General features: G+C 37.8%; 1 protein-coding gene across 9 annotated transcripts in view; it reads left to right on the top strand.

Moving 5' to 3' along the window:
* The window catches only part of LOC123768916 (Ankyrin repeat-rich membrane spanning), an 866,672-nt gene that overhangs the window by 790,073 nt on the left and 48,826 nt on the right, over positions 1 to 27,773 (top strand). For 7 of the 9 annotated variants that reach the window (XM_069309136.1, XM_069309137.1, XM_069309135.1 and 4 more), the window contains one exon: positions 16,882 to 17,028. The exons of 1 other annotated variant lie outside the window; for it this stretch is intronic. In XM_069309136.1, the coding sequence (XP_069165237.1) occupies positions 16,882 to 17,028 (147 nt within the window). Of the gene's footprint in view, positions 1 to 175; positions 1,768 to 16,881; positions 17,029 to 27,773 lie in introns of those variants that run through there. One more of the 9 variants, XM_069309131.1, reaches the window with a different exon arrangement.

Raw genomic sequence — 27,773 nt, 5'->3', positions numbered from 1 at the left:
GTTGTAACATTGCTAAGCATTACACTCGCGTGACATGGCATGAACATGAACCCGTTCCTATTTTTTAGAAAAACTTAACACCTAGGCACAAAATATTAACCATGGCTAACTTGGTGACGGGATTCATATATAGAACATAATACACTGGACTCAAGGGTATAAACTGGATTTGTAGGCATCGCTAAATGAGGCGTACCATGGCTCCGACAATGAAGAAGAGCTCCATACACCAACGGACAAGGGTCCTCACCATTGGGTTTAACAACGTGAGCTGCAACAAGATCAACACCACACCGGGAGTGGGTCTAACAACCAGACGCTCTGCTTCCATTATGTTCCGTCTTGGAAATTTTGGAGTTGGTGGCTGTTGAAATGTGAAGATTTATTCCGTTAGCCTTTCATATGAAGTAGTGGTGCTCGTTTATGGGCTTCTGTTGTGAGAGACAATTTGCATTGATGAGCTAGTCTTGTACCTGTTACATGAAGTTAATTATTGTGTATGTTGTGATGAGGGAACCACTGATGTCCTGAACCTGTAATGAAGAGTACCAGTTAAGGAACCTGCCGTTGTACCAGTTAGTTGCCCTCCAAGTCAAGCATCCCAGTCATTCCAAGATTTAAGCCAGCAGCAGCAACAGTTAACTTTCTATTGGATGTGTGTGTGTTCAAAGACATTTTCTAATTTTTTTATTGATATGGCACATCTGCTTACAGAATTTGTATATTCTATACAATTTGTTTTTACCTACATTTTATATTTTTAATGTTCACCGTTTAGATTCAAAAGGGCATTTCAATTAACAATAAGACCTCTCATGTTCAAAATCATGTTATCCTGACAGGTTTGAATAGGTAGTTGACATCACATTTCTGCTTCCTTGCCTCATCATTGCATCTTGCATTATATCCATCATTAGTCCTTAACATAAGTTTGAATAGATGGATATGTGAAGATATATCAAGACACTTTGGGTGTGCATTGTCATTTAGTTTGTCCATGGCTAACCATAATTCTGTGCCAAATCATGGAGATGAATAGACCCAATAGATTACAGTACAGTGACTTAGATAATGGCAGGATATATATACTTAATGAGCAGCAACCCAACATCCAACCACTCTTTCCGTAGATGACAAAGTTTGCTACATTTCGATAAGAAGCATTTATCGGTTTGACAATTTGCAACACGCACGTACAGTACTGCAAGCAGTTCCATCTTTGCTCGTGAGGACCGACACAATTTTCTATTACCGTACTCTGGAAACATTGCATTGATGCGACAGACGTGTATGCAATGAAATGGTATTGGAGTATAGTATGTGGAAAAGTGACATAGCCTTATTACTGGCTACACATATAGCTATACAGAATTACTGTATGTGCAAATTAATTTACATGGGAGTGTTTGTTACCTCATATTGAAATGCCCTTTTTATTTTTATGATAAATCTTTAACAAAGACCTGTGCTGTTTAAATGTTAATCATGAGCAGTCTACTGAAAGAAACTTTCGAATAAAGACATTTGATCCGGAACACCGTCATACCTTTTTATCTAACTGTAGCAGTTGTTGTTACCAATTGTTATCCGTTTTATGTTTGAGCCTGTGATATTTATGCAATGACAGCATTTAGTATTTCTGAATATAACATTTTTGTTGTGTGTCAGTTTTATTGTCCTGTACAAAGTCTTTTGATTGTGTATGTCCTGTGTTTTTTTTTTTATTTTTACAAGAACTTGTCAATATAAAAATAAAAATCTTTCTGATTTTTGTTTTCATCCAGTCTAGTCCCGACACCTCTTTTTGTCATCTGGTGGTTCCTAAGTTTTAAGTTAAAAAGTTGAATAACGTGAGGTGGTACAAGGAGTTCGGGCGTGTTCAAGGTATAAATAACATAGGTGTGGTGAGTGTAAGATGAAATGAAGTAAAAGTATCAGAAATATAAAGAAATAAAGGAGATTGAGCAAAATAAGTTATTGTGAGAAAGGAGGAATGTAAGTTTAGGTATGCACTAGATGTGCATTAATGATTCAGATGAAGGGAGAGTTGTAAAATTGCTCCTAAATTTAAAATCTGAAAAGTTGAAAATGTGTTTTCTGGTGAATTAGGTACCAAGTAGTTTATTATGCACCCCATACCCATCCTGGGGGCAGTAGTGGAAAGGGTTACAGAGGCACATAATAGGCTCGGGGACTGAATCCCAAAATTCGTTTAGCTGAGGTACGGGGTGAATTGGGACTAAAATCTACAAGCTATAATTCATATTTAAAATGTGAACAAATTTGGATATTTACCACACTAGCTCTCAAATAATTTAATAATTCGTTGTTTTGGTGGACAGGCAGCCAGTGTGTGTTCACACACACTAGGCTTATATTCAAGGCACCCCCCCTTCCCAAGGTAGTTATTGACCCCACCCAGGATGCAACCCCACAAAAACCTAACTCCTGAGTAGCTACTTACTGCTTAGTAAACGGGTCCATTAGGCGATAGGAAACGCGCCCAACCATTTCTGTCCCTCCTGGGAGTCGAACGTGGAATTCTCAATTGAGAGTTGAGAACAAACCCCACTGTACTACCGGGACCCTATACCCTAAATGTTCCTATAGTAGCCTACATTATTAGACTGAAGGGGATGAATGCATAAGGAAGTGGAAAAAATATAAAATAGTTAAATGTGCAATAATGGTACAGAAAAATGTTCCAAGAAACATTGAAAGAAGGGTGCTGAATATCTTGGAAATCAAACGAAACGCCTGGCTTCGTGAGATAGCAAGTAGTGTAAATGTACTAAATAAATAATAAATAAATGTTTATTCAGGTAAAGTACATACATACAAGAGGTTTTACAAAAATTGATAGATTTATAGATAGAGCTAGTACATACAATGCCTAAAGCCGCCACTACGCAAAGCGTTTCGGGCAGTATCAGTAGTATGTGATACAGCTTTTTGTTATTTATAACAATACTGTAAGTATTGTTAAAGCTAGATGGAAAATTCATAAGCTATAGGAAATAATTTTAAGGACTTGTTGAATGAGAGAGAGAAAATATCCACTGAATGCAGAGGAAGTGTGAGAACTGAAGCGTGTTTGAAAAAATTTAGATAGTGATAGTTTAGCAGGATTACTGCTCCTCTTTAAAATAAACTAGAGAAGATACGAATTGTGAAAGGGGAGAGGTTTACTCATGCTGGATTTATAAGGGGGCAAAATACTGTTCAGTACTTTAAAAGTGTCAAATTTGAGACAGTAATATTGCTTGATTGTTGGCACCCTATATTTATATATACAGTACTGATGCGGAAAATCCACAGAGAAATGGGAAAGAGAGATGAACGTTTTGGCCGATCTGGGCCTTTGTCAACACCTGACAACTAAAGGCCCAGATCAGCCGAAACGTTTGTCTCTCTCTCCCATTTCTCTGTGGATTTTCCGCATACAAATGATCAGTGTTTAGTGATTGTCAATTGCATACAGTACTGATATTAATTTTTGTTAGACATGTAGAAAGGGTCTTCCAACAGGAATGCATAAAACAGTTCTTAATTTAACCTCTAACTGCTAATTACTGTACATTAAAACAAAATCAAAGTAAAGTTGCACTTACAGTAATGGGTACTGTACTCTTAAGAGTCAGTATATTGAAGTGGAGAAATGATTTTGCCTAATTTAATCACATTAACAAGTCTGGGATTTTAATCGTAGCAATAAAACTCGACAGCATTTTAACAATTAATTTAGAACTCCTTGATCTAAGAATGCTGTGTCTGGGTCAGACTTGAAAGAAATGTGTGTTATGCTGGCATAGTATTAACTATGTTACTGAATACCCGGTAGTTACTAACACACAAGCGGGCTATTAGTAACAATGGTCATTAATCAAGCACTTAACATATGTGCATGAATCACATCATCTGGTGCATGCTGATACACACAGGTCTGATAAGATGAAAACTGGTGCCAATGAAAAATTTACTGTAAAAAATTAGAGCAAAAGTAGGAGGCAATTTTTAGGGCTGGAGAAATGCCACTACTGGAGTACCACAGAGGCTTCATACTAGCACAAGTAGAGGTCATTATTTATATTGTCCTGTACAAACCATCTACCATAAGGGATTCAAAAGTTACAGTATATGAATATGTTCATGGATGATACTAAACCTACAGGAAAGAGTACGAGAAAGAGAAGGAAAGAGTACAGGTAAGAGTACCCAGTACACTGTCATATTGTCATATGACACTTGGAAACTATTGACGGTTTTGGCATCCACTACCACCTCGCTTGTTCCAACTGCTTGCCACTCCGTTTGGAAAGTTAACTTTCTGATGTATTTTGGCGTCTTTATTTCCATAGCTTAAATCTTTAACCTCGTGTTCTTAAAGTTCCCGATTTCAAGAGTGCTTAAGTTATCAATTTTGTCAATTCCTGTTACTGCTATACATGGTAATCATATCACCTTTTTTCTTGTATTAGTTTTGGCCTATTTAAAATCTCTTCATAGCTCTTTTTCTTTCAGTTCCAGAAGCAGTTTTGTTGTATGTCTGTACCATTTCCAGTTTATTGATGTGCTTCTTGAGATATGGGCACCTGCAACTTTTAGAATAGTTTTTTAAGTACTCTACTGTACTTGGTGAAATATTAAATAAATTGTTCACAACCTTTGTTAGACCAAAGATGGAAGCTGCAGTGTTTACATGGTGTCCATATCTAAGAAACACATCAGTAAACAGGGAAATGTACAAAAGCATCCTTCAAAATGGCTTATAAAATTGAAAAATGAATGCTACGAAGAGAGCCAAGAGGCTTTAAAGCCATTTGGACCCCTAGTGGTTTGAGGGTTAAATATACCAAAGCTAGAAGATAGAAAAAATGAGGTGATATCACTAGTGTACATACAAAATAGTAACAGAAATCAACAAAATTGACAAAGGAATTCATAAAACCAGGAATTTCAAGAAAAGACACAGATTCAAGTTAGGGAAACAAGGCTGCTGGAAAAAGTACTTGAATGTTGTTTTATGCAGTCATCGATGGTTGGAACACGTTAAATGAGAAAGTTGTGGATGCCAACACAGTACAGTAGTTTCAAAACATCATAAGATAAAGTAGTTGGAAGAGGGGACCCAACAGGTATAGCTCTCAACCTGTAACTACTCTAAGGCAATTACATTTAGGTAATTACACACAGATTCTGTGAATGAAAAGGAAATGTGACACACTGAATAAACAGTTCCAAAGTGTGTGTGTGTAATTACCTAAGTGCAGTTATAGGATGAGAGCTACGCTCGTGGTGTCCCGTCTTCCCAGCACTGTCATATAACACTGTCAAAATGTCAGACCACTTGGTTTTTGGTTCCTAGGTTGCAGTGGTCTGGGTTGTTTACCAGTTGGAGGCCCCAAGGCTGCCTGTTGGTGTTTGTCTCTCGGATTTGGTGGTGTGGTGTGGTTTCGTCAGTGTCTCATTTTCCTTGTCCTTTTTCTTCCTCTTTAGGCGTAGTTTGCCGTTCCTCTTTTCTCCCTGCCCTCTGGCCCTGTAGTGGGTTCGGAAATGGAGGTATGGATTTTCTTCTGGGATATGGTTCGGGTGGCTCTGGGGGTTGCCTTTGAATTCAGGTGCAGAGGTAGGTGCAGCTTCTGGGTACTTGTTCTTACTGCCAGTCCTTTGTTTGAAGCCCTTTCACCCCCTTGGACTCCATTTCTCTATACTGGAGTGTCCACGGACGTTTGCTCTACACCGGAGCCCTCTGGCAGTGGTTCCCGTGGCTTGGAGACAAGTTGGTTTTTGGGATCTTGGGTCCCTTTTTTGACTCCGTGGCTGCTTGGGCCTTTCGCTGTGGGTCTTTGGTTGCAGACGTATAAGGTTTTTATTTCCCCTATCCCTGCATGCTCCCATAGGTTGCAGCAACCACCCCTAAATTAAGGTTGGAAATATGGCAACCTTAACCCCTGCACTGCGCAAAGCGCCTTTAGGCGCTTTGAGAGTGGTGCTCTTTTTTTTTTTAATTAGGCTATATTTTAATTTTTTTTAATGTTTTCATTACTCTTTGTGTTTTTAAATGAAAATAGTTGAGTTTGGAAACATTTTGACATTAAATTTACCTGAATATTTATGAAAACAACAAGAATATGTCCTTGACAATTGCCCCAAGAAGTTTTTGCTGAAACCAGGTGCGCAGTGCAAGGGTTAATTTAAGGGTGGTTCTGAATAGACCCACCCCTAAACTGTTGCCTGAGAACCGAGAACCACATAAAGAACATTGTGTGAAGTGCCTTCACTACGCTTTCCAACTTCAAAATTGCTTTTAAATACCTGGATGGCAAAATATTAAAGCAATTGTTCACCTCTGTGAGAACAAAACTGGAATATGTAGCAGTTATATAGTGCCCCTAGCTCAAGAAACACATCAGTAAGCTGGAAAAGGTGCAAAAACATGCAACTAAATGGCTTCCAGAACTGAAAAACAAGAACTACAAGGAGAGGCTAGAGCCATTAAATATACAAAAGATAGAAGAAAAAGAGCTGTGTATAAAATATTAACAGGAATTGACAAAATTGACAAATTTAATTCTTGAAACTGTCATCTTCAAAAACAAAAGGTCATAGACTCAACCTAAGGTAATAAAGCTGCCAAAAAAGTATTAGAAAGTTCACTGTTGCAAACAGAATGGTAGAAGGTTGGAACAAGTTAAGAAAGGTGGTGGTGGAGGTCAAAGCTGTCAGAAGTTTCAAAGCGTCACATGACAGTACTGGGAAGATGGGGACACCACACACGTATCTCTCGTCCTGTAATTACACTTCGGTAATTGCACACTGTGAAGTTCTAAAGGCAAATTTCCAAAGTGCATTCAAGAAGGATTAGACATTATGATAGTGACAAAAGCAATAGCAAATGTTAGAACACATTTGTTGATCAAGGATAATAAACAAACTACTAATGGACTTCAACTGGTACTACAATTTGTTTATTTCTATGTGTCACCTTGAGCACAGAGGGACTGTGCAGCTGACCTTATCTACCCACTATGAACTGTATTTCAGGCATCACTTACGACAAAAAAAAAGTGGCAGTTCGTAGGAAAATGACTAATATAGTTCCTGTATACAAAAAGATAGAGAATTCTCTAAACCACGGGGGGATCCTTGATCTTTTTATGATTGCAGACCCCTGATGGCTTAGCGTGATGTCACCTTGAGATAGTTTCGGAGCTTAGCGTCCCCGTGGCCTGGTGCTCGACCAGGCTGACTTCGTTGCTGGACTGGTTGACCAGGCTGGTTGACGCGGCTGCTTGCAGCCTGACGTATGAATCACAGCCTGGTTGATCAGGTGTCCTTTGGAGGCATAGCATAGCATACCCAATAGCATATATAGCATTTAGCATTCCCCATATCTATGCCAAGCTGTGGAAATCAGCACCACCCGTCCTGTTGGGTACCAGTATGATTTCAAAAGATGTCAATAGCTTGGTTTTACTTTACATATGATCTGATTATTGATTAATTAGTAGCCTTGCCACCACAGACTACTGATAATGGTGATAATTAATTTTAATTTAATAACTTGTTTAAAAATAATTTCATTGATCAAGTCCTGGACAAAACCCTAAGTATTTGGGTCTTATATCCTCAAGGGGTATAGATACAGTACCACCTTGTTAATTAAGAAATCTTGCTCTGAATTACAGACAAGTATTCTTGACTAATGTGGTAGTAAAAGATGCTAGAATGAGAAATTAGGTTGGCATTGATAAACACTTGAAAAACAATAACATGCTGATAACAGTTTGGATTCAGGCCAGAGAAGTCATAGGTATGAACCCTGCTTAATAATAATAATAATAATAATTTTTATTTAGGTAAGGTACATACATACAATAAATTTTTACAAAGATTGGTTGACTTATAGGTAGAGCTAGTACATACAATGCCTAAAGCCACTATTACGCAAAGCGTTTCGGGCATGATAAACTTAAATGACAAGCTTAATACTAATTGAGCATAATGAGTAGAATGAAAACAAGAAATGAAAACATAGATGAAAAAGCAGCACATTTCTATGGCAGTGACAAAAATAATACAGAAAAGCGGAGGATGAGCAAGTGAATATTTTCCTCAACTTGAAAGATACTTTTGACAAGGTCCCACACAAAAATCTGCTTTTGAAAGCTGAACACCTGCCGGTCAGCCGGTCGATCGGCCGAGCGGACAGCACGCTGGACTTGTGATCCTGTGGTCCTGGGTTCGATCCCAGGCGCCGGCGAGAAACATTGGGCAGAGTTTCTTTCACCCTATGCCCCTGTTACCTAGCAGTAAAATAGGTACCTGGGTGTTAGTCAGCTGTCACGGGCTGCTTCCTGGGGGTGGAGGCCTGGTCGAGGACCGGGCCGCAGGGACACTAAAAAGCCCCGAAATCATCTCGAGATAACCTGGAAGGTACACAAAGGAGTCGGACCACTGTTGTTGTTGTTTTTAGATTCAGCTACTCTGAACAAAATGTTTCAGGTAACATGGGCTATGGTGAGTCCATAGTGGACTTGGAGACTACTAGAGCGGATGAGGGAGTTTTTAGCAGATAAAAAAATAACTAACAGTCTGGAGGGGAGTAACTTGTGGGATGCCAAAGCGGTTTGTCTAATTACCCAAAGCTACCAAAATCTACTCTTGATGAGTAGATTCTTGATGAGTAAATACAAAATCTCAGATTGTAGTGTTCTTCAGTATGACCTGAATGTGCCAAGCTACTGGAGTAAATGAATGCTGATGGAACTTAATGTGTTAAGATATGATGTAATGGAGTGGGGAAGTAGTGGATACATGCCTGTGCTACCTGCAGTATCGACAACAGCTTCTCCTTGAGCACAGAGGGACTGTGGCGCTGACCTTATCTACCCACTATGAACTGTAACCTATGAAACTGAATAGGGAAAGGGACCGTGGGGGGACTTTTGACGCAACCCGTTCTCGCAAATTCGTAAAGTCAATATTGACTGATTAACTACGTGCATAGGTGATATACTAAACATAATAGATACCCTTAAAAAGATTCATAGAAAACACCGACCTTACCTAACCTTGTTAGTATCTTAAGATAAGCATCTTATTGCTTCGTAATTACAATTATTACTTAACCTATAAGTCAATATTGACTTATTAAATTTGCGAGAACGGGTTGTTTGAGTAATACGTCTCCACACAGGCAAATGGCATTTGGTAAAATGGTAAATGGCAAAGTGTATGAGGCATGAGTAATGCTTGGCTACCTCTAGGTATCATTCAAGTACATGGACGGGGCAGTGATAATTTTGTTTTTGTTTTATATGCTGACAAAATTGAATTATACATCAATGGCATGGTGCTGAATTTAAAAAAAAAAGTACTAAACTAGAAATAGTTCAAAGAATTACAGCAACAAAATGAATCCCAGAAAACTCAGATTCCAATAATGTGTTGGTCAGCAACTTCTCCAGTTTTGAATGGGGCTGTTAGTATGCAACAAATATTCTTCCTTAATTTTAACCTTCCACTATGCAAATCATATTCACTCAGTATATATGATTTTGGCCTGACTGACTGCACTCTGCATAGCATATATACAGTATATATATATTTTTAAGAGCACTGCATAAGATTTAAAAGACCTGCACATACATGAGACTCACATTTGCTTACTCAGACTTCCAGTAACCATCCTTCATCTTGAAAAAAAAAATCCAGAGTTCGTTACTTTCCATCTAGAGTATTAGTAAACAGATGAAGACCATGTCTGGCACATCACCATCCAGTGTCTGGACGTGAAGGTCAACCATACTAGGAAGAGAAAGGGCCATTATCAGGAGAAAGTGCCAAGCCATTATGACTACATAGCACTTGGAAGGGGTCAGGAAAAGGATTTGGGATGGGATAGGAGAAACTAGGGCCCATCAAACTTTTAACAGTAAATGAGTGATTACCATGTATATATTTAAATTCAAAATGTGTTAAGTATGTTATTATAAGATTTTGGCTTTAGAGTACATATATAGGGCTGTCCTAACACCATTATGGGCCCCCAGGGCAAACCAGTGTGCTGGGGCCCGTAGGACAACCACTCACAGGAATAAAAAGTAAATGGTCGATGATATTAAACAAATATTTATTTTTATTAGCACCAACAAAACTGGTGTTAAAACATTAGTTGCTGCTCAACAGCATATTTTTAATCAACATGATAAACATTTGAACAATACAAAAGGCTTGAAAAACAATACTCGCTAAGCTACACAGATTAGATGGCACAGTATGAAATTACTACAAACTTCTTATTATAACAAGCATTTGTGGAATTTCCTTCCGAGAATTACTTTATTATTGACTTGAAGTCAATGGTCTTCAGGATGTCATTTTCCATGCACATGAGTGAAAGCCAGTTCAAACGATGCTGATCCATTGTGCTATGAAGCAGATTTTTTTTATAAGTTACAGTCTTGTTAAAGAGAGTTCTCCTGTACACTTGGTCACCATCATGCACATGAACACTCAACATTAAGTGTTCAGAGTGCAATTTCAACATTCGGGAATTCAGATTTCATACTGTCCGAAATTATTTATTTTGTAGAGTGCAGGGAGTCTCACAATTTTCATCAAGAGCTAAGTAGTGCTTGAGGTGCTCATATTCATTTAAAAGTTCAACATAATTCAGGTGTTTGCGCTACATATTAGCCAGATGTTCACACTTTTTCGTTAGTACATCAGAAGCAATGGTTTTCAATTCACTGAAGAAAGAAGAGAGATTTCCATTCTGTGAATAATCCTCTGCACATTTTGTCAGTTCAAAGATTATTGTCCAGAATAGGGAGGAAAGTTTTCACCTTGAATTTTTTGGTTTTAATGAGAAGTACCTCTTCTGCTGATCCATTAAATCTACTAAGACACACACTTCATTTTCGTTCCCATTTTTTCCCATCTCTGTAATCTGTATTTGGACACATACTCCTGGCTTTGACTTTATATTCACTCAATTTGTCTCTAGTTTCCTGAAGATATATATAATATGTATGTATGTATGTATGTATGTATGTATGTATGTATGTATGTATGTATGTATGTATGTATGTATGTATGTATGTATGTATGTATGTTAAATATGACCGAAAAAATAAGATTAATAATTCTAACACGAATTTTCTCAATATTTCTTATGTTTCTTTTTACTGTCAATGGTAATTGAAAAATCAATTCTCCAAAATTCATTTTTATTTCTAGTCTGACGCGATGCTTGAACGCATTTCGTAATAACTTATTACATTTTCAAAGTCTTTAGTTTACACACACAACTGTAACCTGAAAACACTAAACAGAGTCAGCTAATCCGTCATACTTATACTCGCAATTGGGTGAGGTGATATGTTGCAACAGTTTTGGATGAGATGAACAAACTTGTGACAAATACAAGACAGAACACGAAACTGTGGGTATTAATTGGATATGAGAGTATAAGAATGTAAGTAACTGCAGAGGGCCTATTGGCCCATACTTCCTCTTGATGCTTCTATATTGGTTCGGAGTCTTGAAGTGGGTAGAATATAGTTGTGCATTAATTGGCTGTTCAATGCTGGTGTTGACTTTTTGATGTGTAGTGCCTCGCAGATGTCGAGCCGCCTGCTATCGCTGTACCTATCGATGATTTCTGTGTTGTTTGTTAAGACTTCTCTGGTGATGGTCTGGTTGTGAGAGGAGATTATATGTTCCTTTATGGAGCCCTGTTGTTTATGCATTGTTAATCGCCTGGAAAGAGACGTTGTTGTTTTGCCTATGTACTGAGTTCTTTGGGGCTTATAGTTCCCAAGCGGGCATGTGAAGGCGGGCATGAGCAGGAGCATTGTCGAGGAGAAGCAGGGCCTTGAGTGGCAAATGTTTCTCCTGCAGATATTTTTCTATGGCAGGGCACACCACTTCATTCACCTACTCCGAAAAAAAATCCTAGTCGCCCATGCCTTATTATTAGCCCTCCACATCACACACATTTGGTTTTTCTGCACGTTATACTGTTTGAAAACCCTTGGATTTTCAGAATGATACACTAGCAAGGGTTTATTTTTCAAATTACCACTCGCATTTGAACACAGCACAAGCGTAAACCTATCTTTCATAGGCATGTGTCCGGGCAATGATTTTTCCTCCTTGATAATGTATGTCCTCTTAGGCAATCTTTTCCAGAACAGTCCTGTTTCATCACAATTAAACACCTGTTGCGGTAGGTATCCCTCAGCCTCTGCAAACTCTTTAAATTCTTCAATAAATTTTTCAGCCGCTGGTTTGTCTAAGCTGGCAGCCTCCCCATGCCTCACAACACTATGAATACCGCTTCTTTTTCTAAATTTCTCAAACCATCTCCTGCTTGCCTTGAAGTCTTTCGTATCTGCATCACTCATTCCAGGGGTTTTCTTTACAAGGTCTTCATGCAATACCCTGGCTTTCTCACAAATGATGGCTTCAGAAACACTATCACCCACTAACTCCTTGTTGTGTATCAATATTAATAACAACTTTTCCACTTCATCAAGTATTTGTGGTCTTTATTTCGTGATTACTGATACTTCTTTTGCCACTTTGGCACTCATAATGTCCTTTTTCTTGGCAAGTATAGTGCATATCGTTGACGTGGATTTGTTGTACTGCCTACAAAGTTCAACAACATGTGCACCATTTTCATGCTTCCGAATGATCTCTTGCTTTTCCTCTATTGTCATCCTCACATGCGATTTCTTGCCTTGAACCTTACCACTGGCTTTCTTGGGACCCATTGCGATGTATATTATAACAAATTTTATGCTCAAATAGCAAAAACTCCAAAAATAAACGGTAAATCCTTGTGAAGAATTCAGGCGGGATAGTCATTGGGCGTGAGGCAATGGCAAACTGAGTGGCAATCGCCGTGCCACCACGCGCTAGGTCGGCCCGTACGCGTATCAATAAACTCGTATCCTCAGGCAACCCTTGTATCCCGATACAAATTTTCCGAGCAAATCCTGCTCGTAACCCGAAAAACTCGTAACCAGGGGCACTCGTAAGCCGAGGTACCACTGTAATAATAATAATTTATTTTGGAAAAGTACATACATAGTTGCAGAATTACAGCACAAACATTCTGTTTGATTTAAAGATAGAGGTAATACATACAATACCTAAAGCCACTAGTACGCATAGCGTTTCGGGCAAGGTGAGGTGGGGACTAAAACTTAATAGTAATTGAACTTAAAGTATAAATTGCATTGAAAGAAAAAAAATAATAAAAGATAAAATAAGGGGGAACATGGTAGAAAATAGCCAATATACAAGTTGGTCAACAAACAGCATTTTTTTTTTTAAATAGTAAGACATGGGTTGACATTTAGAAGTAAGGTAGGTTACATGGCATTAATTAGGTAGTACTTAGTTTTCATCTTAAACCGGTTGAGAGAGGTACAATCATTGACATGATTGGGAAGGTCATTCCACATTCTGGGTCCCTTGGTTTGTAGAGCATTCCTAGTTTGATTAAGTCGTACTCTTGGAATATCAAATAGGTATTTGTTTCTGGTGTGGTGCACATGAGTTCTGTTACAACCTACTAGGAAGCATTGAAGGTCAGGATTGACATTACAATTCAGAGTTTTAAATATATAGAGTACACAAGAGAGGATGTGCAGTGACTTTATATCTAACATATTCAGAGATTTGAGAAAGGGTACCGAGTGCTGTCTGGGGCCAGAGTTAGATATTGTTCTAATAGCAGCTTTGTGTTAGGTAATTAGAGGACGTAAATGATTTTGGATAGTAGAACCCCAAGCACAAATACCATAGTTGAGATAAGGATAGATGAGAGAGTAATAGAGCGTCACCAGGGCAGGGCGAGGAACATAATATCTGATCTTAGAAAGAATGCCAACAGCTTTAGAAACTTTTTTTCCTATATTAGAATGTGTCCCTGGAAATTCAGCTTGTTTTCGATAAGGACACCAAGGAATTTACCATCAACTTTATTACTGATTTGTATATTGTTTATTCTTAGATTAATTTCATTTGAGGATTTATTACTAAACAAAATATAGAAAGTTTTGTCAATGTTAAGGGTGAGTTTGTTAGCAGTTAGCCAAAGATGGACTTTATTTAGTTCAGTATTCACAGTGACATTTAAAGCAAGCGGGTCAGGACTGGAGAAAATGAAAGTTGTGTTATCAGCAAATAAGATTGGTTTGAGTTGTTGAAAGGCATTTGGAAGGTCATTAATGTAGATGAGAAAGAAGAGAGGGCCAAGTATGCTGCCCTGTGAAACACCAATGTTTATAGGTAGTGTCGGAGAAATGGAATTATTCACAGAAACATACTGGAGCCTGTCAGTAAGGTAGGACTGAAGGTATTGCAGGGAGTGACCTCTGACTCCATAATGATGTAATGTAAGAAGGTTTAGGCGGTTGACAGTGTCAAAAGCCTTACGTAGGTCCACAAATAACCCAACAGGGAACTCATTTTTATCAAGAGCTGCATGTATCAAGTTAATCATACTAATAAGTGCATCGTTAGTGCTTTTTTTGGGTCTGAAGCCATATTGACAAGATCTTAGTATATTGTGTTTGGCTAGATAAGAGTAAAGCTGCTTGTAGATAAGTTTTTCAAATATTTTTGACAAGTTTGGCAGAATTGATATAGGTCTGAAGTTGTTGACATCAGTGAGATCGCCACATTTATGGACTGAGGTTACTCTCACTTTTTTTAGAATATCTAGAAAAGTTTGGAGTTCAAGTGACTTGTTGTAGTGCAATGCAAAGCAATGCAATGAAGAAACAGTACTCGTGACTGACACTGCAGGAGTGGATGATGATATGGATGCTATATCTGAAAGAATGGTATGAGTGGCTGTCGTTGCACCTGTGTTGAGTCACGCTGTTAATTTTGGAAGCTTTCCTATTTTCTCCTCTGCAGCTCTCTTCCTCTTCTGTGCTCCACTCTAAACATTGTTTCATAATGTTTTAATTAATATGTCTTAAATATTTAATATTTAGTCCAACACCAGGATGTAGGGTTATATTATATGTCTGTACTTGCAACAAGACCTAAATATTTAAACATTCTGTATCCATAATGAGCAATATTTATACTTATATATCTGTACATACTTATATTTTCAAAGTTATTCATGTTGAACACCACCTTTGACACATCAATACAACCACTTAACACAAAAAACTAAATGAATAAAGTGGGGAAACAGTGAAAATAAATTGGCAAAGTTATTCTGTGTGGCACCTCATCTCATTTCTATCTTGAGGTTATCTTGAGGTTATCTTGAGATGATTTCGGGGCTTTTTAGTGTCCCCGCGGCCCGGTCCTCGACCAGGCCTCCACCCCCAGGAAGCAGCCCGTGACAGCTGACTAACTCCCAGGTACCTATTTACTGCTAGGTAACAGGGGCATTCAGGGTGAAAGAAACTTTGACCATTTGTTTCTGCCTCGTGCGGGAATCGAACCCGCGCCACAGAATTACGAGTCCTGCGCTCTATCCACCAGGCTACGAGACCCCATTTTTTCTATAGTCAAAATGCAACTTCTCCAGGCCACTACAACCAAACCACAAGAGTTAGTGGCTTTTTATTTGGATTTCAGGCTTCCTGTATGCTAATTAACTATCTTGAGGTTATCTTGAGATGATTTCGGGGCTTTAGTATCCCCGCGGCCCAGTCCTCGACCAGGCCTCCACCCCCAGGAAGCAGCCCGTGACAGCTGACTAACACCCAGGTACCTATTTTACTGCTAGGAAACAGGGGCATAGGGGTGAAAGAAACTCTGCCCATTGTTTCTCGCCGGCGCCTGGGATCGAACCCAGGACCACAAGATCACAAGTCCAGCGTGCTGTCCGCTCGGCCGATCGGCTCCCTTGACTTGGTTTACATCAGTTTGGGGGGTTGCTCTATATTGTCTACTTTCATAAAATTCCTAGTGTTATCTGCAAAGGATGATGCAGCACTATAGTTTGTCCTTGTCTATGCCTGATAAGAAAATTAGAATAAGCATTGGAGCAAGTACAGTACCCTGGGGAAATGTAACAAGTGATTCTGTATATAAATATATACAGGGTTAGAATTTAGGAATAAATGTGGCTTCCTCTAATTTTAATGTCAAACATTTTATGAAATGCATTTTGAACTCTGTGAAAAACTTTTGCAAATGCAATTGATCTAATTTAATAAAATTCTGTAAGTGTGCCTTGGTGATACTTGTAAATGTTCTCTCAATTGGTGCGTATATTTGGTTCAACTTCAGTCGGACACCATCAGTCAAGACATTTTAATATCCAAATACTGTAGTAGCAAACATTTAAATTTATCTCGTCAGCAGTGGATATCTGCACTTGTACTGTATATCCTTTCCTCGGTAGCATTATTGCCTCAACTAACAATAAAGAACTGAAATAAGAATTCATTATGGTTGGCAGGATGCAGCACACATGCAACAACAGAAAATCACTTCCTAGATACCCATAAGTAGGCTGCTGTATATAATGCACTTAGAAATTTGTTCATTAAAAATCAGGTGTACAAATTATTGAATCTGATCCTGTCATCTTGAATGTAGTTTTGCACTAATATTACAGTAGATACTAACATGGAATGTAACAAGTTAAATTTCTTTTAACAAAATGCAACTCGCCAGGATCCACGAACTATTGGATTGCATTGCATGTCGGGAGTCTTGTGTACAGTATTCTCGCTCTCCTTGACATTTTCTCTCATTCCTTATTATATTATTATACCTTATTTTAATTTTAGTTTTTGGATTTGACTTCCTTTGGTTCCTATACGTATACATTTTCCCGGTAATTTATCCCTTTAGATTCCCATATTGTGTTGACTCCTTCACCAGGGCTCCCTCAGAAAAACTTCCCAATCATCAGTCAGATGCAGAGATGGTGACGCAACTGAGGAAGCTGAGGAAGCCCACACACACATGGTGCAGGAGAACAAGGATATCATCACTAAAATTATTATTCCAAAAATAGTTATTGAGCAGGTAAAAAAGATACTTTTGAGTGCCTTGCTCAATCCGTTAGCAATCCGCTTTTCATTTTCTTAGTTAAGGATTTTTTTTATTTGTTTAATACAATTTGTTATTCACCTTTGTATTTATATGAAGGTCAAATTATTTTAGTTGAAAGATGATTTTGGTCATAATGCCGAAGAATGCACAGAGTGCAAAAAATTACACATCTGCTAGCTACAAAAGGAAATCATTATTATAATGTTACCACCACAACTACCACTATGAAAGTACCAGGGAAGAAGCTACAATGAATTTTTAATGCAAAATAAGAATGTGAGAATAAAGGAACTGAAGAAGGCTTATTGGTCCATATAAGGCAGCTTCTTTTTATATACACCCAAACTCATTCATATGAATATCAAACTTATGCTTGAAACAATCCAGGAATCCCATGTCTACTATGTAACCCAGTAATTTGTTCCATAAATCATGGAAATTGTTTTGAAACCAGTATTTACCCAGAATTTTCCTGAATCTGTTGTTTTCCTGTCAGTGATTCCGATGATCAACATCTCTGCTTAGTGATCTGATCAACAGACTGTTCAGTACAGCTGCTCACAGCCTGATTGATCAGGTATCCTTTGAAGGTGTTTTGTCACGATCTCTCTTGAACACTGTGAGAGGTCGGCCAGTTCTATATCTATTTCCTGTTTTGTGACGACATGTTTAAAACCTTAGTGATATCCTCCCTTTGTTCTGCCATTTCATCCACTTACATACTGCAGTCATGTTACTCCTTAATCTTGGCATGAGGACTTCAAAACAAGACTTCATATATTCTTTGTGGGTTTGGATATTGTAGAATAGTGTACACATTTTTTAAATATTACCATGGAACCATGCAATAGCTGCAATTTGTTTTTTTTTATGAATTGCATAAAATGGACATCCAGTGATGAAATTGACATTGTAACCATTGTAAGCAATTCCATTTATGCCTCTCCTCTCCTCTTACCCTCTCGTGTACTCTCTGGCCTTACAGTGGATTCATTCACTGTATTTCTTAGTTACTACTGGATAAGGCCATCCTATTCAGGATGGGCCAAAATGTTGCCACATTCCTTTCACTTCATATCTCTGGGTCAGGTTATTTATCTGCTGTTATTTATTTTTTTATGAGGCCATAAGTAGGCACTGTATAGATATTTTGAGTATGCTTATACAAACTAAATCTTTATTACACATAACCACACACAAATCTCTGCTAATAATTAGTTATGCAAGGAATGGTTTGGTTGATACAGACTAATTAGGCTGATTGCTGTAGATTATTTAGTTTGGTTGATGCAGATTAATTAGGTTGCCTCCAAGTTTCAACTGCCAGTTGGTGTATTCCAGTACAGTATTGCTCTCTTATTAGTTATCCACAGTACCTGCTTACCTGCTTGATACCTGCTTGTATCAAGCAGGTAGTGATACCTTATTTTCTTATCGTGTTTAATTTTTATATTCAAGTTTATCTTTACCTGAATTTTTACCTTAGGGCCACTATCTCTTGAGTCGCCTCGACGAGTACAGGAAGTATTCAGAGAAAGCTTCATCGTGTTGACTTGAAACTTGTTTCATTTAAGTATGATTATAAAACTAAGCTTTAAATTTATACGAGTCAATGTAACCTCGGTGAGCTATTGTTACAGTAATTTGAAATGCATAATATCCCAAAATACAGCAATAGCATATGTGATGTAAAACTTGGCATGGGGTTCTTCAGGAGTTTATCACCCAGTCTGTTTATCAGTTCTTATTTATTGCATTAGAACCAGGCAGGATTTTTGTAATGTTTTACAATATTTGCTACCCACTCTTCACCTACCCATCCACACCTACACCCAACCTACCTCCTTGCACCCCACAGTTCTACCCAGACCCACCCTCACTCTTCATTTGCCCACTCTAGTTACACCCTCACCCAAACTCGTACCTACATACCTACCACTTGCAGCCACATCTATTCCACCCAGACCCACCAACCCAACAACTGTCCTTCACACTGTCCTTCACAGATTCGATATCACACTGAACTTATCCCCCAGAGGCCCACATCAAAAGGATATCATCAGTGGCATATGCTAGATTGGCCAACATTTAGAACTTCATTTTTAGATTTTATTTAGGAATCATTCAGGACCTTGTATACCACTTATGCCAGACCAATCCTGGAATATGCAACATTCATACCTAGTTAAACACATGACAAAGTTAAAGATTCAGAGGTATGTCACCAGACTAGTCCCAGAACTGAGAGGTATGAGCTATGAGGAAAGGCTAAGGGAGCTGAACCTCATGTCCCTTAGTAAGAGAAGAGAAGAGAAGAGTAAGGGGAGACATGATAACCACCTACAAAATTCTCAGGGGAATTGACAGGGTGGACAAAGACACTCTTTACATGGGGTGGAACATGGACAAGGGGACACAGGTGGAACCTAAGTACCAAAGGAGCCACAGACACATTAGAAAGAATTTTTTCAGTGTCAGAGTAGTTAACAAATGGAATGCATTAGGCAGTGATGTGGTGGAGGCTGACTCCATACACAGTTTCAAATGTAGATTTGATAGAGCCCAGTAGGCTCAAGAATCTGTACACCAGTTGATTGACGGTTGAGAGGTGGGACCAAAGAGCCAAAGCTCAACTTCCGCAAGCACAACTAGGTGAGTACAACTAGGTGAATACCTGCGTAGGGACTTAAAAATAAAACCGCATATCACAACTCCAGTAATAAAACCATGTCACGGCAAAAGTTCCTTCCAGCTGACAGCTATAGAAGCATGATTTGTAATGTAGCAATGTATACACCATATATAATGCTCAAACCAACACTAGAAACTGGTGATTATAGATTATATAAAAGCTTTGTGTTATTGACTTGAAACTTGCTTCATTTATGGATGATTATAAAACTTAGCTTCTTATTTATATGGGTCAATGTAACCTCAATGAGCTATTGTTATAGTAATTTGAAAAGCATAATGTATGTTATACAAATCTATTAGTGGCCCACCCTATTGTTTTTGCTGCCCAATAACAAGGGTAGGGGGAACATTGTGTTGCCACTATTGAAGTGGCTTTATTTAATATGCAGAGCATTTTGGGTAAAACTTAGAATATTTCAGTTCAATGTTTGTATAGGTATAATGGGGTAAACTTAATACTAAATGGGAAGTAAACTAACATATGTGAGATGTTCAAGAAATTTAGTACTGTACTGTAATCATAAACAATATGAAGAAGATATTTAATGATGGGCATGAACTACTACATTTAAGAATCTGTAGTTTTAGCAACAGTACAGATGTAGTATTTAAATAAAAACATTAGTAATAATGGCAAAAACATCCAAAGGAGGTGCATTTATGGTAATGCATTGTTATATCAGTAACACCGCTAAGTGTTTCAGGCATAACATAAAATATATATCAATAAAACTGAAAAGTTTAATGAGGTAAACACTGAATAATAAACATGAAGTAATTAAGCCATCATAAATATGTCTTAAGTAAGCAATTTAGCAAATATGCAATAAGTGGGTGACAATGACGAAAGACATGGGACTACATTTCTAGTGTATGAAATTAAAAATAATGTAAACGTGAGTGAAACATGTTTCATAATGTTAAGTAGATATTTCTTAGTTTCTCTTTTTACATGGTTAGAAAAACAGTTTTTTAATCACATTTGGGAGATCATTCCATAATTTGGGACCATTGATTTGCATGGCATTTTTGCTTTTGTTGAGTCTCACTCTAGGAACCAGTCTCCGTGGTGTAGTGGTAAGACACTCACCTGGCGTTCTACGAGCGCTTAGTCATGGGTTCGTATCCTGGCCAGAGAGGATTTACGGGGCGCAAATCCTTAACTGTAGCCTCTGTTTAACTCAACAGTAAAATGGGTACTTGGTTGTAAAAATGATTCTTCGTGGCTGGGATTGTATTCAAGGGACTTGCCCAAAACGCTACGCGTACTAGTGGCTGTACAAGTATGTAACAACTCTTGTATATATATCAAAAAAAAAAAGGAACATCAAAAATATATTCGTCTCTCATGTGGTGCCCACGCAAGGTCACGATGAGCATTGCAGTGGAGAGTTTCATAGATATACTGTACACTTGAGTAGATGTGCAGTGACTTGATATTTAACATATTCAGAGATTTCAGTAAGGGAGCCAAGTGCTATCTGAGACTGGAGTTTGTTATTGTTCTAATTGCTCATATATGTTGAGTAATTAGGGAGTCAAAAGAAATTTATGGTTCCAGATCCCCAGGCATCCCCTGGATACATAGGTGAGATACATACTATATACATAGGTATATAGTATGTGATTTTGGAGAGAATGCCTACTGTTTTAGAAACTTTTATGTTTACATTTTGCATATGGCAATGGATATTCAGCTTGTTGTCTATGTAAACACCAAGGAATTGTTATACATCAAATTGGAATCCTATGAACTACTAAGTGGATTTATGAATAATCTAAGAACTGTATCAGAACCCTTGAATTAAATGCAGTATATGCTTAAAATTTTGTGATGCCTGTAGTGATCACATATCCGCCACCAGCCAGTCATCGCTGACAATGCAACTGGATGTCCCCAGAGTCTCTAAAAGATACCCATAGGTTCAAGTTTGATAATGTTCAGTAGAATTGACCAACATCAGATTATATTTAGTATACTATTTATAACCCTGGGTTATGGGGTATAAACACACCATGGAGAGAAATTGGTGAATAAATATTATACCGTCTCATAATTTACATCCATTCAGTGCATTTACTTTCCCAAACAGAAAGCCTGCATTGTATTTAGGCTAGTGGAATTTTCCTAGGCCAACTACTGACTTTTTCCAGGATGCAGCCCGCAACCATTGTCCATTTATTGCTAGGTGGCCAGAAGCATCAGGTGAAAGAATACATGCCCAAACGTCTCCGTGTTGCTGAGGGAATCTAATCCTGGAACCCCCATCCCCACTGGTTGTTACTCAAGAACATTAATTATAATATATTGGTATAATGATAAATGGTTAAATATGTAGGTTACTAAAATAGTATACTACTGTAATTTGTTTGGAATGCATTTTATGTGGAATGTGAGTTTACCAAAGACCAAAGCTTTAGTTTACCAATGCTTTATGACCTTTGGAAAATACTCTAAGTGAACCGATCACAGAAGGCAGATCTAAGAACCTTGATCTGTTACATAGAACCCTGATCTATGTACATTAATTTAAAAACATATCCACCACATTATGGTCATTCATACTGAGAATTCTGGAAAAAGAATCAGTCCTTCAATTGTAAATAAGCTGTAGCTTACATTAATCTACCATAATATAAAAGTTGAATTAGTTGCTATATAGAATGTTAATAATTAACTTCTGGCTATTCAATGATTTAAGTTTAATTCAACATTTTGTCTATTATCAACACAATTGAAAGTAACGTGACACGAATAAATGAGTTTATGATAAGTCAGTCACCTAATATAGTCAATCATAAATAATTGTTGGCTAAATATTAATAATTCTCATTAAACCCACAGAATAATTGTTGATCCACTTATATGCAGTTGACCAGTTAGCAACTTGGTATAAAACTACTGTTCAGTGCAAGTGAATTAAATATAATTATTATGTATTAAAGTATAAACAGCTTCGGAATACATATCTTAACTGTGTGTTTATGAAGTGTAAGAGGCAAATCTCATTAATCCTATGCAGGCGATGAGTCACAATAACGTGGCTAAAGAAACATCGTCGTCCCTTCACCTTCTAGTGTGTGGTCTGGTCAACTCATTAATCCTATGTTCCCTGGAATATGACCCGCTAAACGTTTAACCAGGTACCCATTTTACTGTTGGGTAAACAGAGGCTACAGTTAAGGATTGACACCCAGTCAATGCTCCCCGGCCAGGATACGAACCCAGGACAAATCATTCGCGAAATGCCAGGCGAGTGTCTCGCTACTTCACCACGGGGACTGTAAATTCATACTTTATGCTCTTTGACAGAGGCTTCTGGAGTCTGTTATCCAGGCACTTACATTTTGAGGAGTTATCTTTTGCCTAAAGTTAAAACTAAGGGAAAACTTGCCCACACTTGATTACATTCATACCTGGAACAGTCGCATCAACAAACTGGAAAAGATGCAAAGACATGCAACAAAATAGCTTCTGGAACTTAAAGGCAAGAGCTATGAGGAATATATAGGTGTTAAACATGGTAAAGCTAGAAGATAGAAGAAAAATGGGTCATATGAACACTTTGTACAAAACAGTGATAGGACTCGACAAAATTGAAAAAGAAAGAGTTACAGGTTTCAGGAATTCAAGAACAAAAGGTCATAAATTTAACCTATGTAAACAAAACCTCCCCCCCCCCCCCAAAGCAAAAAATGAGTTAGTTTACTTTTGCAAACAGAGAGGTAGATGGTTGGAACAAGTTCAGTGAGGTGGTGGTGAATTTGTGAAAGGGAATTTTCTTATATTTCTTGTAAATGAATGTGTGTTCTGGTGTGGTTCACGTAACATGTGTTGGTGTTTGAGATATCTAGGCTATAACACCTGTGTAGCTCGGACTAAAAGCCTCAAATGCTGCTTAAAATGTGTGAAAGTATAATACTGTTGACTGTTGAATAGCATGGCAGCTCTGCAGCATGTGTAACATAATGGGGGCATATATCCAGTTCTTGCCCAAATCTCTAAAATGCCACACACACACACACACACACACACACACAACAAACACCCAAAAGTTTATTGAGAAACATTGATAATTGCACTGATGATGAAAGCTTCTATTAATACTCAATTATTAATTGTCACCAACACAGTTAAGTCAGAGATCATACACCACCGAGAGTAAAATAGCTTTTTATACAAACATGCCTTGAATGGTCCCAAGTTTGGACACGATGAGCAGCGTATCAACTTTTCATCACTTTTCTTCAGCCTTACTCCCTGCCACAGTTCATGTGGGATGACCAGAAGAGGTACAGTGCTAGAGTTCTGTTTAAATAAGAATAGTATAAGGAGTTTGAGTTCACAGGAAGAAGTTAAAATCTATGATGTTAATGATGAGTCAGACATAATTATGGGTAACAAAGCCAAGAAAATAAAACTTGTCAATGACTAGCCAAATACAATTACTGTGCATGGCTTACAAAAATTGACACAAGAACTCAAAATGTCAGGAGTAAAACTGGCAGATGATGATTTAACAGAAAACATCAATTTTGACTGATGATAATCATCATCATTGCTTTATAAAGTCAGTCAAGTGATATGATACATCTTGTTGATTAAATTCACCAGGTGGCAAATAGAATTGTGGTCCTGTATCTCGGAGGATACACTGTAATTGGGAAGACACGTCAGTGACTTGTATCACTGCACATCTGCTTAAAATAATAACTAGCAAAGGAAGCTGATGTCTAGGTTACAAAACATGTTAACAGTGAAATAGGGGTGGTGTCTTGAGACAGTTATATACCAGTTGAAAATGGAGCTACTGTAGAGGTACTTTACAAAAGGACTTTGTTGACAGCTGCTCAAGACAGTGTTCAGTAGCCCTTACTGCTGGTTCTATTTGCCTTCCTCCTAATTAACACAGTAAATCATGTTCAAGCCTTTTTCAACTATAAAATAAAACCAACAAGTTGTCAGATAAAGAAATCCAATGATCCTCTCCAACTTATTGGTTCATTCCAACGTAATGAGTGGATATTACCCACAGCTGTGAGGGGAAACATATCCAACTCTTGTAAGGCTTTCAAAAAATTCCAAATGAAACACGTGGTCTAAGAAAGCATGGCCAAGATCAAATCAAATGTTTATTCAGGTAAAAGTACAAACATATTGTTGGATTTATAGATAGAGCTAGTACATACCATGCAGTACTTGTACTGTAGTTAGAGGAGTACTTCCTCCTGAAAGAGAAGGGAAGGGGAAAGGATTTAGTGAACTAGTAGTAGTACTTGATGCTGCTCATACTGGAAATGTAGAGTGCTTGGGAGAAAAGGCTCTAATCAACTTCATTATAAAGTAGATTTATTTCTTTATGTATCATTATTTGTCCAAAGAACTGGATGCAGTTTTCTCATGTGTTGCTCAGGTACATGAAGCTAATTTGTTTTAATTAGAAATCAAAAGCCTCTTTGATTTTGATCTGTCCAAAATAAAATAAATATTAAACTTCTTGGTTATAATTAAATAAAAGTCGTTAGTTCTAATTGCTGCACTTACATAGATTAGTACTGTGTATGGGGCCCAGAATAACAGATAAAATAGTTTCTTTAAGAACTAATGCCAATAAAGGATACTAAATAATAAGTGTGAATAATTGTTTTTCATGACATTATTATATGTCATGAATTACTTGAAAGTTATTTAATTACTTGTACACTACTGTACTTGAAAGTAATTTGTGTTACTAAGTGTTCAGGTACATCTATAATAATAATAATATAATAAATTTTATTCAAAAGAATGTGTATACAAAGAACATAAGAGTGATGTACAGTTGTAGGTACAGGAGTTACACATACTAATGAAGCCAGTATTATACAAAGCAATCGGGCAAGATCTCAAAGTCTTAAAATATTGGAGAATTTGCCAAGTGTGTTTTAAGCCAACATCAAATTGATAAAACTTAATTGATTGTGTTTATAGCTTAAATTATAAATTATCTGTGAGCATTGCAAAGCATTCGATGTTCCTTGTCTTATGCCTGTACGAGAATGTTAATGAATTACACTAATAAAATTGTGATATTAATTTTTCCCCTTTAATAAGGTTCATCTCAGCAAAACAATAATTAGGCTTAAAAACATACCAGGAGAATCATGTATTACCAAAGGGATAACATATTAATACTAATAATCATAACTGCTATATTATAGTATCATGTTCCCACTGGGTAACTAAATGGCAGCATGTTATATCTTGAGGTTATTTTGAGATGATTTCGGGGCTTTAGTGTCCCCGCGGCCCGGTCCTTGAGCAGGCCTCCACCCCCAGGAAGCAGCCCGTGACAGCTGACTAACACCCAGGTACCTATTTTACTGCTAGGTAACAGGGGCATAGGGTGAAAGAAACTCTGCCCATTGTTTCTTGCCGGCGCCCGGGACCGTACCCGGGACCACAGGATCACAAGTCCAGTGTGCTGTCCGCTCAGCCGACCGGCTCCCCAATTGTTATGGCAGATGTTCCATCCAACTGACAGCTACTGCAAGTTTGGCTCATAATAATTTAGTTTCCCATTATCAGGGACTCGAAATCTATACTTATGATTGGGGTCCCCTAACTGAGCAGCATATGATATGAGCAGCATCCTTCTCCAGGATGCAGCTTGCAAAAATTGACTTATTGCTGGATACTTATTACTGCTAGGTGAACAGAAGCACAAGGTAAAAGGAAGCATGTCCAATCGTCTCTATCCTACCACAGGAATCAAAACTGGGACTCTTGGCTGTGAGATAATGACAGACTACTTCACTACTGGACTCCATGTATGTAGTTGGCAAACTCCAGAAGTTAGTAGACAAACTGCTTTTAGGAAGGGTTCAGTATCAGCAAGTTTTAGGAAATGAAAAAGTGAAAAGGAAGATAGGAGACCTGAACAATTAATAATTATTAGTTAATTGTAGAAGCTACACTGTTTAACAAAAGGCAACTACAGGAATCAGATAGAGAGGATGATTTGGAAGTGAATATAATTCTCAACACTAACAGCAGAGGAACATATAAAAAGATAACAGTGCCTCAGGTCGGGCTCGGGGAGTAGAAGAACTTCCGAAGCCCTCTCCAGGTATATGGGAAGCTGGCAAACATTAGGAGTGATTGGGTAATTACTCTAAATTAATGTTTAGAGTAATTAACTCTACTTAAATAAGAACACTTTCAATACAAGCTCAGTGGCATGAAATCCACATCTTGTGAAGGACAGAATTAGACTTGAAACATTATAGTTATGTGTAACAAAACTAGTGTCTGAATTAAGAGGACTAAGCTACATGGACAAATTAATGGAATCCAGTCTTATATCACTTGATTAGAGAAGGAACAGTGGGGACATGATCATCAGATGCAAGATACTGTGGGGGAAATAAGCAAGATTAATTAGGATAGCCTTTATTATATAAAGTGGAAAAAATAGGATAATTTTTTTTTTTTATAAAAGTACATACCTGACAGCAGGAAATGGAAGATTGGAAGAACGTTAAAGAAATACTCGTACCCTATTCAAGTGGTCAACAAGTAGAATGCACTGAAAGAAGTCATGGAAGCAACCTCCATCCACAACTTCAAAGTCAAATACTATATGGAATTTGAACATCAGGAAAGTTCAAACAAAATCCACCAGATACAACTAGGCTAATAAGTAGGGTATAAATAATTAGACCCCACTTCCCTGTATTCCCTGATAGGTACGCACTACAAACACTTAACCCATTCAGTTCACTCACTCTCATACCCCGGTTGGCTGAGCGGACAGCACGCGGGACTTGTGATCCTGTGGTCCTGGGTTCGATCCCAGGACCACAGGATCACAAGATCACAGGAAACGTCTGACTTCAGGTACATGGAGTCAGTTTACTGTGAATAATTGAATGTTTTGGAATGGGGAATAGAAGAAAATAGAACCCACACAACCTACATATTATGTGAAAAAGCTTTAAAGAATTCTGATAAAGAAAGAGATCTAGGAGTGGTTTTAAAAAAC

Source organism: Procambarus clarkii, chromosome 64 (genome assembly GCF_040958095.1).
Source record: "Procambarus clarkii isolate CNS0578487 chromosome 64, FALCON_Pclarkii_2.0, whole genome shotgun sequence".
Classification (NCBI taxonomy): Eukaryota; Metazoa; Arthropoda; class Malacostraca; order Decapoda; family Cambaridae; genus Procambarus; species Procambarus clarkii.
This window is presented reverse-complemented; position numbering and strand designations above follow the sequence as displayed.